At 32.4% G+C, this 14,194-nt stretch overlaps 3 protein-coding genes across 3 annotated transcripts in view; 2 read left to right on the plus strand and 1 right to left on the minus strand.

Annotated features, from left to right (window-relative positions):
- The window catches only part of LOC144844452 (carboxypeptidase E-like), a 231,843-nt gene extending 219,063 nt beyond the window's left edge, over positions 1–12,780 (plus strand). The window contains exon 8 of the transcript XR_013612429.1: positions 12,766–12,780. The gene's annotated coding sequence lies outside the window, so the exon portion shown is untranslated. The remainder of the gene's footprint in view (positions 1–12,765) is intronic.
- On the minus strand, positions 30–4,228 carry LOC144844434 (uncharacterized). The gene is made up of 5 exons (XM_078701342.1): positions 4,196–4,228; positions 3,423–3,476; positions 3,150–3,308; positions 1,085–2,738; positions 30–938 (listed from the first exon to the last, which is right to left on the minus strand). The coding sequence occupies exons 1-5, from the start codon at positions 4,211–4,213 to the stop codon at positions 373–375; spliced, it is 2,451 nt and encodes an 816-aa protein (XP_078557468.1). The 5' UTR covers positions 4,214–4,228; the 3' UTR covers positions 30–372.
- The window catches only part of LOC144844437 (maternal embryonic leucine zipper kinase-like), a 67,962-nt gene continuing 58,052 nt past the window's right edge, over positions 4,285–14,194 (plus strand). The window contains exon 1 of the mRNA XM_078701349.1: positions 4,285–4,406. The gene's annotated coding sequence lies outside the window, so the exon portion shown is untranslated. The remainder of the gene's footprint in view (positions 4,407–14,194) is intronic.

A 14,194-nucleotide genomic window follows, 5' to 3' on the forward strand; every position in this document is an offset into this window, starting at 1 on the left:
CATATAAAACAAAAATTTGACACTATTAGTTACAGCGACAAATATTAATACAATGATTACAATGTTTCCAGTCACCAGACGATCAACATGGTGACAAGAAGTAAAAGATTGTATCTTCTCATTACTGAACTAATTATAGGATTTTTGACATTACTATCTCAATATTACCATATTGTTTTACAACTTTTTGTTGGGGAAACATTATTTCTATAAACACGCAGCACTATGATAAATGGTCAACATACAACAGTATTGTTAGGAATTTAAATTGCAATTGTTATATTGACTGTGTATCATTTTGGTAATGACTATTATTATTAAATGTATTATTTATTTTTATCAACATGTAATGTCTAAATTTTATCTTGCATTTTATTTTCCATATTTTTCCTTATCTTCTTCAATTTCTCTTTGCCTTTTCAAAATAGCTGCATTTTTTTCTTGAATTCTTCTAATTTTCAATTCTAATTCCTTATCTTTATTTTTAGAGTTTTCAGACAAGTCAATTTCATTATTTTTGGCTGTTTTTTTGGAAGATGCTAAATTCCTCTCTTCTATTTTTCGTATTTTTTCCTGGATTTCTTCTTCTTTCTTTTTACGCTTTAATTTTTCCTCCGCACTCATTCTATCAACAGCACTGTCCGACTTACTAGTGCGAACTATCTTTCTACTAGGTTCTAATGGTAAATCAACATCAGTTTCATCAGAGGTCCGTTTTAATTTCAAACGTTCCTTGACACTTTTCTTTGTTTTTCCATTGTCTTTTGTTACAAATTTCCTTGCATCCTGTTCAGAATTAACATCAGAATCCCACGCATTTGATGAAAGTTCATCTTTACAACCAAGTCGTAATTTCACGGATGCTTTGTGCTTGGACACGGTCTTCCCAAGACGTTCATGTAATGACTTTTTATTCTTCTTAACAACTTTTTCTGGATCTGTAAGGAATAAAATATTTGTAAAGATAGTTTTAAAAGTTGTTGTTAATTACTATTACTTTTTGTTTATCATAAATAAACTATAGAATTGATAATAATTGAAACATTGATATATTTTGATCATCTTTTTTTTCTCTCTTACTCACCACTGTCAAATATTACACCAACTTCAGTTGTTTTGGATTCATCACCTACATCAAGCTTTTTAACTTGTTTTAAAAACTTAATACTACTTTCAGATTTTGATTTTCTTGGTTGGTTCTCTTTACTTTTGTAGTTATCTGTTCTTTCATTCGATGACGACTTATTTTTCAATTTTAAAGAATCATTTTTTCTATGTTCATTGCTTTTACGCTTTTCAACTTTAGATTCAGTTTGACGTTTTGAATGCACAAAGCTACGTAAGCCTTTTTTATTCATTTCATCGTCTGAATCATCAACAAAATCAAATTTTCGTGACTGAACTGCATCTCTACTTCTTTCACGAGTATTATATTCCCGATGATCATGTTTTTTACGTGTAGATTCATGTGTCTTATCAAAATACGTTTCTTTTCGATATGGTTCATTCCTACGATTTTCTAATCTTTTATCAGATCTTGAAGCATATCTTAGATCATGATCTTTCCTTCGATCTCTGTGATGATCGGTTTGTCGACCAAAATTTGGTCTCACATTAACATTCAGTTGCATAGAAGTAATTATTCGTGATGGAGCATTCACAATCTGATCACCTATTCGCTCATTTTTTGATTGTTTAAATCTAGAGTCAGTATCAATGTCACTATCAGAGTCACTTAGCGATGCTTTTGTTGTTGATAACATTTCTTCTTCTTGTACTAATTTCTCTTGCTTTTTCAAGGTATCAGAGGGTATGCGACTATTAACTTTGGATTTGCTCGATTTCCTTCGATCTAAGATACTGGTGCTTTCATTTGAAATTGTTGCAATGATTTTGTTATCTTTTTCTTTTTGATTGTACCGATCTCTTTTACCAATATCATTTCTAGGTTGTCTGTCATACTCGCGTCTACGCTCATCCCTGTCTACATTGTTTTTTTTTCTATCATGGTTTCGTCTGTACCTTTCACGCTCTCCTTCAAATCTCAAATTTCGCTGGTCATAAGATCTGGAAGGTCCCCTACAAACAATTTGACTTGTAACATGTGCTTTGTACCTATTTCTCTCTTCAACATGATCATTTCTTTTTCTGTTACGTAAATGATTTCTGAGGTCAATTGTTTTGTCACTCTTAACATTTGAAGAAGGGTCAACTGTTGTATGCTTATTATTTTCATTTTTAGTGTCTACAGCTCCATTTTGCTTTTCAGAAGTCTTTTCAATAATATTTTTTGAAGGTTCTTCATTTTTTTCATTGTCTTCAGAAGACAATTGTTCAGACTCACTGGAACTAGTTGAGCTCTCAGTATCACTAGAATTATCAGATTCCAATTCATCTGAATCTGTTTTTTCTGGTTCTCCATCAGTACTGCTTTGTTCAATGCTCTCACTATCTGAATCCTCACTACCATCTACATCATCAGCTACTTCATCAGCAGAACTTTCTGAAGGCTCAATTTCTGGTATACTGTCAACATCCTCCTCTTCTTCTTCCTCTTCTGATTCAGAATCCGATTGAAACCTACTAAATTTATCATTTCTAACTTCTTTTTTCACCTCTGGTACAACTGTTTCTTTAGTAGTGGTTTCTTGTGTATCAACTAGTGGGATTGATATGAGATTGTTTCCACAAACAGAATTTCCAGATGCTTCTGAAAGTACTTGAGATGGTCCTCGTGGCTGTAAAAAAGTTAAAGTAATTATATAAATATAATAATAAATGTGAGTATTGACAATAATGGTTTTTTAGTATTAACAAATTGCAAAAAAGCAGGTTTATAGGTGACTAAAAAAAGGAAGTATGTTTGAGAATGGAGTATTCTGGAGTAATGCTAGGTAAATGATTTGACAACTTTCATTGACATCCTCTTTATATATTTTGTTTAAAACAAGAGTATAGTTGGTCTTTGGTCTTAGAATTACAAATTATAATTACACATTAGAACTACAAATAAAATTTCCATATCTTCAACATGTAGATAGTTTAAATGGAAACTCTATTTTAGTAAGATTAGAGGGAGAGTGAGGGTTCAGCAATGTTTCAGATATAAGTGAATAGTAAATGGAATGTTCCTCCAGAACATTAACTACCTGAGGGGTGACTGCTTGTGGAACTACAGCTTTCTTAGTTTTTAGTGCTGCCAGTCTCAATGCTTCTAAATTGTCATCTTCATCATTCACTTCCTCTTTGTTCTTGTTACCCTCATGCTGTTGGTCATTTACTGTTAAAGGTGATGGCTGTGCAGATCTCTGAATCAAAACAATGTTATTGATTAAAGATTATATCATGGAAAAAATAGGTTGGTATGTTTTGACATGCAAGTGCATTATTAGTTTTTCAACAAAACAATAAAAAAAACTTACGACATTTAAAGAAGCTAAAGCTGCATTTCGTAAAGAGGCCAAATCCTCATCATCCTAAAGAGATAATAAAAATAATAAATGTAATACACATCTGTTTTCTATTTTTTTTATTAAAAATACAATTGCTACTGTGAAAAGTAACCTCAGTTTGGTCTTTTACAATGAAAGCTAACCTTCTTCCTTCATATAACATATTCCACAGTTTGCATATACATTTGTCTGTCTGCACAGTACGGTAGCCTCCTTCTTAGCCTACTAGCTAACTAAGAGGCCTACGCTAGTAGGGGCCTAGTTTAGTAGGCTAGCTATCACTCTGACACTAGCTAGATTTAGAAAGCACGACACCATCAATCAAACGTTGAAACGTGCGGTAGGCCCCTACCTATGATTAGAAGTTCTTTTTAAAATCTTAAATCGACTGTTTGTCTCTCAAAACATTCATTTTCATTACTTGGTTGCATCTGTCTGCTTACATTATAATTTTAAAAGCCTAGGCCTACCTAGGGGGCTAGGCCTAAGAGTGAGCTACAGTCCTACTAGCCAGTCAGCCCTCTACTACTACAATTCGATTCGTCGAAAGACACGAAAAGTATCATAAGCGAGGCCTAGCTTATTAATTAGGCTTGAATAGAAACAAATCTGTAGTTTAAACATTTATGGTAAATAAGTTATACTCTACTGATTATAATACTTCTATTTAGCTACCAAATAATAGTTGCAATATTATATTTCTTATATAAACAGTACAACAATAATAATAATATTTTTCATACCTCAAAATCAGACGCCATTTTAAATGAAAAGGCGCCCTCTTGAATTATGTTGACGTCATTATACATTGCGCATGCGTGTAGACTTAAGTTCCGTCGTCAAAAAAAAAGAGTAAACATTCAAATACAGATCCCCGCGAACTGGAATCACAGAATTGCTCTGTCTTGTGTTCAACTTGATATTAATCGTTCAAAAGAAGTTGTTTAGTTCAAAGTAAGTCTATAAAATATAATGTTAAACTGTTTTTAAATTGTTGTTTTATATTCTTGTTTTTCATCTTGTATATCGTAATCAGACTCATTCCCAGGTACGTAACGTAGTTCGTATAGGCCTACATAGAGGAGACACCACACCTCAGTTATACCTACTAGCTAGTCTACCAGTCAGGTAGACCGTGCAATACAGGAACAGTAGGCCTACTCACTACAACATGGTGATGGACGGACAACCCATGGAGTAAAGGACAACCTAAGGAGCCAGAAAAACTGTGCTGTCAATTGACAATGATTGACAGATAGTTGAAACAAACCATGGTGTAACACTCTAACAACAGTAGTGATGCACTTGTGAATTTACGATATAGTTTAATTTAATTAGCAAATTAATTTTGAGTCTAAATAGGGTCAAATACAAGACAAACAGGTGGTAAACTACAGTACACAGGGGCGGATCCAGGATTTTGTGAAAGGGGGGGGGGGGGGGGCACAACTGTAGAGAGTCCACACCAACTCAGCCCCATCATGGTTGGGGCTGAGTTGATGCAATTTTGAAAATGTAACACCTCTAGATGGTCGGAAATGGCACGCTCACGTTAACTAAATGTATTAAAAATTGATATTTTAAATATGAAAACTGAGGTACTAGCCTATTAAAGGGTGACATTTTCCCTATAGGCCTATTTTGAGTAAAAGCGTCACAACAGGGCGTTTCGCGCAAGTCAGCGTTTGCACGTACATGGCGGAAAAGGTGCTTGTCCAGGGCCGTCGACACCCCAATGACGCCTCAGATCATGGAACTATAATATATATATATTATAGTTCCATGGTACAATACACGCGTCAATATCATGTTACATCCAGGGACCAAAATGCGTTTATTTTTCAGGTAAAAATAGGCAATGGTGACCTCTAATATAAAAGATAAATTAGCACGGCGCTGAAACAATGTATTTTAATCAAAAGTGAAAGTACTTTACTCTTTTTTACACTTCTTTTCCCAATTTTTTTTCCCTTATGGTAGGATATTTTTTTTTTCTCCAGATTTATAGGGGCGGAGGGGCGTGCGGAGGGTGCGCCCCCTGGATCCGCCACTGGTACAGTGCACTAAAGTAGGCCAAATCTAGAGGCGTACCACAGGACCATGCACTGCACAGACCAATAATAATAAAAAAACATCTCACTATGAATATGATCTGAACAGAAACCACATTTTTCATGTTTAAGCTTTTAAGCAGATTATATTTAGAGTGGCTCAGTTTATAAATATCCCTATCACTCACAATGTCATTAATAAATAAATAATCCACTATCAAAGTGCTCAAAGCAGTTTGATTATTTAAAGTACAAAATATTGTAACATAATTTTTTTTCATAGTTCATTTTTTCAAATTTTGTTCCAACCAATATTAGGAGGTTGCGATTATATCGATATCTTAATACTAGTTATTAGATAAAATACAGTATAGTTTAAACATATTTTGTTTCCACAATGCGGCTACGTGCATATCGAGTGAAAAGATGGTCACATGGCTGCATGGAACGTTGTGAAGACGAAACATTGAAGATGCAATTTTATTTGCCGGAGCCAGACCTGAACAGGTGTTAAAGAAGCTTTGATGTCCTAAATTTAACGTCATAAGTCTTATTTTATAACCTAACAACTTGTAACAACTTTTGCTTAATGTGAAGACAATTTTTTTTTAAATCACCTGAGATTTCACAAAAAAACACACCAACGAGAGGCAAGTTTTTTTTGTTCTGAAATGGCCCGAGTTGTTTTGGCCTTGGTGTTAAACAGAACAATCATAGTAATCAAATAGTGCGCAACTACAGTATGCTTTCCCCCATGGTTTCTCAGGGTTCACGTATACGCATATGAAAACGTGTAATAAACCATCATGTTTATTCACTATGCTCAGAGCAGGGATATTGGGATGTGTTTCCTCCCCATGTTTTTTTTTTCAGTTTACCGATATTTTTTTTTAATAGTTTAATCTTATTATGTGACATTTAAAAAAAATGGCACATTCACCAAAAAATTGTTTTAATTAATTGTTGGGTTATTATAAGTTTAGGAGTTTACTAAACTGAAGTTCAGAAAGCAGAATTACTATAAAATAACTAAACAATCTCTAGATCGCTTGGAGATTATTGTTTTGTTCAGTTGATATGTAAAAGTTTTTGCATATACAGTAGTAATCGATCAATCAGTCGGCAAGTTGCACATGTAGTAAAGTGATACAATTAGCAGCTTTGATGAGCCGCAAGTTCTCTGATCATTACTTGCTGTTTGCGTACGTAGGTCATTAATCTTAAAGAATCTTGACTATAAACACATTTACAGCCATCATGTACGCTTTAGATCAGTAAATTTATTCTTATTTCTTAAATTTGGCACATTTAAGAGATCTGTATGGGACTAGGAATAACAAGTTGTGTTGCTAACTGTGTGAGATTGTAATCATAAACTTGACATGATTTTTAGTGAATAATTAGCTAATATTCATGCTGAACTAAGTCGATGCAATTTACGCAGAATTTATTGTTAATACTACAAGTCTAAAGTCTTGGTGACACTTGCACAAATTTTGTTCTTGCATGGCCTCGCCATTCAATGGGTTTTGAAAAACACACTTTTTGTTAAATTACTCCCATCCAATAGTGTCTAGATAAAAAATCGATCAAAGTGCTGCAGAGTATATTAATCTGATTGATTTTTCAATAGACTATTGATATAATATACATGTAGTTTTAAGTACTGTAACATTTGAATTGAATAATACAACTCTAAACTAATGTTTAAAAAGAAAAACAGGTGATTTACACTTGTACAAACCAGTATAAAATTATAATATGAAGACATACTTTAATTTGTCAAGGAATTACCCTATAATTGCACTGATGAGTAAATATATTTTTGGCCAAAATATTAAGATATTTTTAACATTCATTTCAACCAGATAACCAGGGCCACTGTAGCTTTTAAAACTTATTTTTATATTATTAGATCTTGACAAACTTTTTATTATATTATTACTTGAATAAATATTCAATAGAGCTTATAAAAACAGTTATGATGACAAACTTAGAAACTGGCCCAGAACATTACATACAGTATTCTTAACACTTTTCAGTACAGGGTTTAGTAGGTACAGTATTTCATTTCATTTCAAAAGACATTTATTTTCCTCCATAGCAATACAATACAAAATATTATACAGAAATGATAAGGTAAAATAATATGGATAATGATGATTGTTGGATGGACAAAAGAAAAGAGGCTATGGAGGAAGGCATAATCCCGAGAAGATGTGGGTATCTTGTGCTGGGTATGCCTATACAAATAAAATGGATATGTTTATAAGAATTAAGAGAAACAAGCAATACAAAAAAAAAAAAAAAACGCACATACAGGGAAAAAAAAAATTGTTCTAGACTTGTGATTTAAAGATTATTGTGATTTCAAGTCCTATCCAAGAACAATTTTTGTTTCTAAATTTAACTTATTTTTCATATCTGATCTAAGTTCACTACATGTTTGTATTTGGTTTCAGGCTAAATAACATAATCATTTATGTTGCTATACCCTTTTATTTCAACTATAAATATTATATAACAGTACCTTTTAGTTTAATAGCAATATTAATTATTAATTAAACTTTGACCTCAAGTCAACCAACTGTGTAGCTCATGATATAAATTATAAGTATAAATTATTTAATCAATCATGTCTTGATATTGATTAATATTTTTCATTTTATATGATTTATCTTTAATATTAACTGTACTACTATTAGCTGTAGTAATAAGATATCTTTAAATAAAGAAAAAAATCAAGCATTTATGTTGGAATGATACAGTTAACTAAATAAAATAAAATGTGGCTGCAAAGCAAAAGAAACAAGATAAAACATTAGTTTTCACCATTGATTTGAGATTTGTACTACTGGTGATAGGAAAAATAATAAAATTAATAGTAGATTTAATTTTAGCAGGATATTTTGAGTGGACTGTATCAGTGGTTTGTTCTGTTATAGAGTATATCCATGCTTCAGTAACCCCAACCCCTAATTTTGTATAAATTCAGACAATAATCTACAGTTATTCATAATGCAATTCAAGTATAAATCCCACCCACTCATTTTGAATTTTTTTTTATCCAGTCCTCATGGGAGTATATTAGTCTCACACAGTAGGATTGTACACAACAATGATGACGAGCCCATCTACACTATAGTATATATTAATTTGCATTTTTACAAAATAGGGGTTTATGTATTCAAGATATATGGTCTACAATATTTGTAAATGGTAATTATTTGGCTACATATTTGATATTTTAAACAATTAGCATATTACGCCTTTATCTTCTTTTTACTGTGCTCTGGGAATTATACATTACATGATATATTATGTACAATAGCAACCTTTACCTTTTTAATCAACAAACAACTTCAAGCTATGTAATCAGTGAACAGCATAAATTATTCAACAAAATTTTAATAATCATTGGTATGCTGGAGGCATACCTGTAAGTAATTACAAATGTTTAAGGTTCTGTTCACACACGAAGATCAATTATTATAATTTTTTAGTGTATCTAAACTAAAAACTATACTGTAGAATGTCAATAATATAGTTTTTTAACATATGAAGACATTGTGAAGAATTTGAATGTGGGCAGAGAGTGAAAAGGTTGTTCGACAAAAGGATGCATTAATGAAGAGGTTCATCTGCCCCAAAAATACATTTTAAATAACAAAAAGCTAACAGGGAAGGCCGTTCAATTTGATCAATATAGAGATGGCATACAACAAACTATACAAGCATCAAAATGTTTTGGATTTTTAAAAATCGCAAAAATAGTATTGTAAAGACTGACTTTATACTCATACTATAAGAATTCATATTGTGTGATATTTTTTGTCGTTGCCGAAGAGAAATGGTTGAGCGACTGAGACATTGATTCATTACATTGGATTAGGTTCATGGCTAATTAGTTCCATTGTTTGGGTGGTAACAAAATCTTGCTGGAAGACTAAAAACCGTAGGCTCAGTGCAGGCCTACTGTTGCACTACATACCCCTCACTTCCAGCATCTTCAGTATACTAACCAGAATGATGAAGATAAAAAGTATCAACAATTTGAAATATAATTTTATACTTGGAAAACACAATGTTAAAAGCATTCAATACACAGTTCAATTGACAATGGTTAACAAAAATATATGAATATTCAATAGATTAAACTTGAAAATTCAGTAGACATTTTGGTGGGAAACAATTTACCATAATATGCACGTTGAGAGTATTTGAATAAACTGCAGTTATCAGATGCTTGTTTAGAGTGGATGATCAATGCATGAATCGTTCATGTGTTAAGTTTCAGTATAAATATGTATATCAATAAACATGATTTTATAGACGCATAAATAGACATTGTTCATATAGTAATCTGGGTCAATTTTGACCCCATTACACTGAGGGGTGCTCAATGTAATTTTCTTTTCATAATTGTATCCTCTCTTCGGAGAGAGAGTGTCTATAGTTGGTTAGATATCTAGGAGGTATAATTAGGCACGATAATGTTCTTCTTGATAGGATAAAAACACATTTTAGTCTCTCAAAATGTCCCGATGTTTCAAATAGCTTGGACCTGCCCTATAGATATATTGTGCATTGTGTGTCTTGGGTATGAAATGGGTTTTAAACACAAATTAGATCTTTTTACTGGCACTGTAAAAACAAGTCAAGCTGATGGAATCTTATGTCAGATACTCTATGCATATCAGTACTTGGCGGTATTCTTGCAATGCTACATTTCTATCATACTCACTGTACATGATTAATGATGAAGTAAAATGACATTTTCTAAAAATAACCTATGTTTCATGTTTCATTATTTTACATTACTGCTGGATTTGGGATTATCCAAATGTTTTCTTAAATCCGTAATGTATGAAATAATCTGTAGTCGTTTTAATAACAAATCTATACGAAATTTGTGTATGTTGAATTTGTTGGTATATTCATCATACACTTTTTAGGCCATAAATTTACTTTTTTTGCACTGCTTCTTTAGGCAATTATATTCAAGAGAACAGAAGCATTAGGTAAAGGATTCGTGCGGTAGCTATACTAGTTTACTACGGCTGAAAAAATGGGTATTTGGAAACTCAGACTGGGCATGCGCACACCCCAAAGCATGTTCGGGAACGGTAGTTACCCTGAGATGAACAGCGTTTTTTGTAAGAAATATTTCTTGTTTAACTTTACCAACCAAATATTAAGATTTACCAACTCCCATGGAAAACTAGCAGCGTGGTACAGTACGTTAACTATTCCCACTCGTCAAGTAAAATTTACAGTTCAACGTAACCAAAAATCCAGTGCAAACAATATCACTCTCAAACAATTAACCAGTCATTTTTTGCTTTTCACGGCTTAGAACTCACCATCAAGAAATTCCATTTAGGGACTTCCCTTCCCTCTGATGATTTTACAAGCTATTAAAGTCCATTTCTGTTGCAATTTTCAGTTAAATAACAAACTACAGTACCATGGTATTGTTAAAATTGATCATAAGATGGATAGAGTAACAAAACAGAATTTGAAAGAGGTAAATTGTATGCAAGAAAACATCACATTTAAATGACTAAATTGCATCGTCATGGTAATAAAATCATACTGTAAATTCAAAATCAATTTTAGTAGGTAGATAATTCAACGTCTTTATATTTCTTTGTTTTAAAGATGAAAATCAATAGATACTGTAGATGTTGATGTTGCTGCATTTAAAAAATTGATTTTTAAAACTCAAGCTGAATCAGTATTTTATATTATCAAATACAACTTTTAGTAGTGGCTGCAGTGTTTCAACTTTAGTCCTGAAAGATTTACTAGGTTCTTTAATAAAATGCACACAAGCATTTTGTGTACACTGGAGCTACGTTTATACAGTCTAATCCGAGAAGACTCGTTCTACCACCAGAACCATGGGGGGAGTGAACCCATTTTTCGGATCTTGAAACATACTCCCATAATGCAGCTAGTAATCAGTGAAATTTTGTTTTGACCTCAGGTAAAAAGTGCCAAGAAAAGTGTCTTGCCTATGGATACAAACATTGGATTGAAAAACTCACATCAGTCCAGCACACCATTTTACATGCGGTATAGGACATCCACTTTAATGTAATAATTCCGATTTCAGAATGTAATTTTACATTAGTTTAAGAGATATGAAATACCAAATTATATTCATAAATTTTCATCTACTTTTTGCACACAAAAAACTGCGTAGCCAATCATAGCTCAGTATTGGCTAATTCACATGAATAAATTTGCGTAGTGGAAAACAGGCTAGCTCTGATAAACCGCAATTGAACTCTGATAAGGAAAAGAGCGTGTAAACTGTTGATTGTATTCATGACATGGTTAGCATGATCTTACGGCCACTTCTGGATAATCCATGGTAATTGAATGAAAATTAATTTTATAGTCAATTATAATATATCCAGCTATTAAATGAAGCCGTGCCATGTAAAAGTACCTTGATTTGAATAAATTAATTGATCGTATCTGAAAAAGGTACAGTTCGAAAAGACCAGTGTTTACCCTGAAATTTCGCTTTTGTTAAAATCCATACAGACAGCTGTTAAAGACTTAAAGAAAATGTGAGGAAGCATTTTAAAAAATCTTGTTTTTTCCGATTTATTATACTTTATACCTAATACAGCATGCGTAAAATTCTGGATGTGACTCCATTTTATGTTTTTTCTTGTAGAAACTAAGATACTCATCTTTCATTATCAGAAAATGATCTAATAGCTTCAACAAATGCATGTTAATTATCTTAAGTAATTGAGTTATCTCTAAGGACAAGAGATAGATTTTTGTTGACGCCACGTATAAACATTGGTCTTACAAAAAGTTTCTCTTTCAACATATTGCATTTCATCAACCTAATATCAGTTTTTATCTGTCTACATTATCTTTTATTAGTTATCTTTTATGTGACAAAAAAAGTGATGTGCCCAATATATGGACATGATGTCATATCACTACCGTCTTTGGCCATATCACTACCATATTTTTGTATTAACAGTATTATTTATTTATACTGGACTGGTCTCCCAGAGGGCCCAGTTATAATCAGTGGCTGTGATGTACTAGTGCACTGGGGTAACCCCCTACTCATCTCGAAAGATCTATTTAGGTGAGCTACTGTAGATGTGTACACTGGACATACGTTTATAATTCTTATCCGAGAAGACTCGTTCTTCCACCAGAACCATGGAGCAAGTGAGCCTCGAACCCTACTATTTGGCCACATCACACTTTTTTTGTCAAACTAGTTTGATAGTGTAGACATAGTTTTAAAGAAATACAGTTACCTCTCCAGGTCTTTTATATTAATAAGCAAACTAATTGTTTCTTTAATTACTCTGTTTTATGTAATTAACGAAACCTCGTAATGAAATAAAAGCTCCCCCCTCTGACAGTTTTTTTATCATGTTTTATTTTACTGGATGTACAGTACAGTATGTACCTAACATAAAAAGCCAACCACAAGATCATTTGCTAATCATTTGGTTTAATTAATATTATTATATTATTATTTTATTTATACTATAGAATAGAATAATAGAATGGAAGCCATAATAGTAAATACTGTATAATCAAAATAGTAGTTTGATTGAAATCAAATATGGTTCACATGCCCATGTAATATAATTAATAATCCACTTTGGAATAGTGCATGGTCTTGGGTATTCAAAATCACTTTGTTGTACATGTAGGTGTGAACATTCTCATAGTAAATAAAATTTATATTGCAAATTGTATAATTAATGTTTGTCTTTGATTTGATTGCTCTTTATCAGTTCACAGTTACCAGTTACAGTACTTTCTCCTATTGACAAAATATGGATATTCAATTTATTTATCTGATCCAATCACAAAATACAGTTAAAGATATTAATGATCAAGCAATACCTATAGTTAGAAACCCCTCCTGTGGGACACTTTCTTGTGTATCCAATGAGGGGGAAGATACTATAATTTAACACTACGGCTATTAGTCTTTGGTTCCGAATGTGTCCCCTTAATCATTGTGGTTATACTGTAATTCAACTTTTGTATTTAAATCTGAACCCAATTCTTGATTATTTACTTTTTTGTGATATTGATGTCTAAATTTTGTTACGATATATACATTACGCTTTTTATAGACTAATATAAATTCACCTAGTGAATTTATGGTGCAAATAAAAGAGAAATGTAGCAAAACCAATGTGGTGATTTGACAGTAAATGTACGTAAAAGTAAACGATACAATTTTGCTGTTATTAGCACTAAAGAGATAGGAAATGTAAAGCATCAATCTTCTCGGCATGGTGTTTCATTAAAAAAAAAGTGTTTTGAAAATGCAGTTTTGATTGAATGGTTGTCCAATACTTTGGCTATTAGTGCTGAAGATACATTGATTAATGGTTTAGCACAGCAATAGAACATACTGTACGGCATATAATAATACAGTAGTTTCCGTCTTTTCTACGTATCGACAATTTAAATCTACCACAGTGTATGATTTTCCAATTATTTTTCTCATAACTTTAAAGCATAGGCCCTTTGGGAAACCTCTCTTCAGGGGACACCTTATTGGGGACATTTTCCTGTGAAGCAAGCAATGGCTAATATATGTTTTTACACTATGGCCACCCCTATTCCGAGGACATCCCTAGGAGACACTTTGTTTGGTCCTGAAGGAGTCCCCTTAATAGG

Source organism: Antedon bifida, chromosome 6, assembly GCF_963402885.1.
Source record: "Antedon bifida chromosome 6, ecAntBifi1.1, whole genome shotgun sequence".
Classification (NCBI taxonomy): domain Eukaryota; kingdom Metazoa; phylum Echinodermata; class Crinoidea; order Comatulida; family Antedonidae; genus Antedon; species Antedon bifida.

Excerpts from the sequence above, each read along its gene's own strand:
- LOC144844434 (XM_078701342.1), bottom strand. Across the intron at positions 2,739-3,149 it reads CACAAGCAGTCACCCCTCAG|CCACGAGGACCATCTCAAGT; the intron begins GTAGTTAATGTT and ends ACTTTTTTACAG. Across the intron at positions 939-1,084 it reads TGGTGTAATATTTGACAGTG|ATCCAGAAAAAGTTGTTAAG; the intron begins GTGAGTAAGAGA and ends TATTCCTTACAG.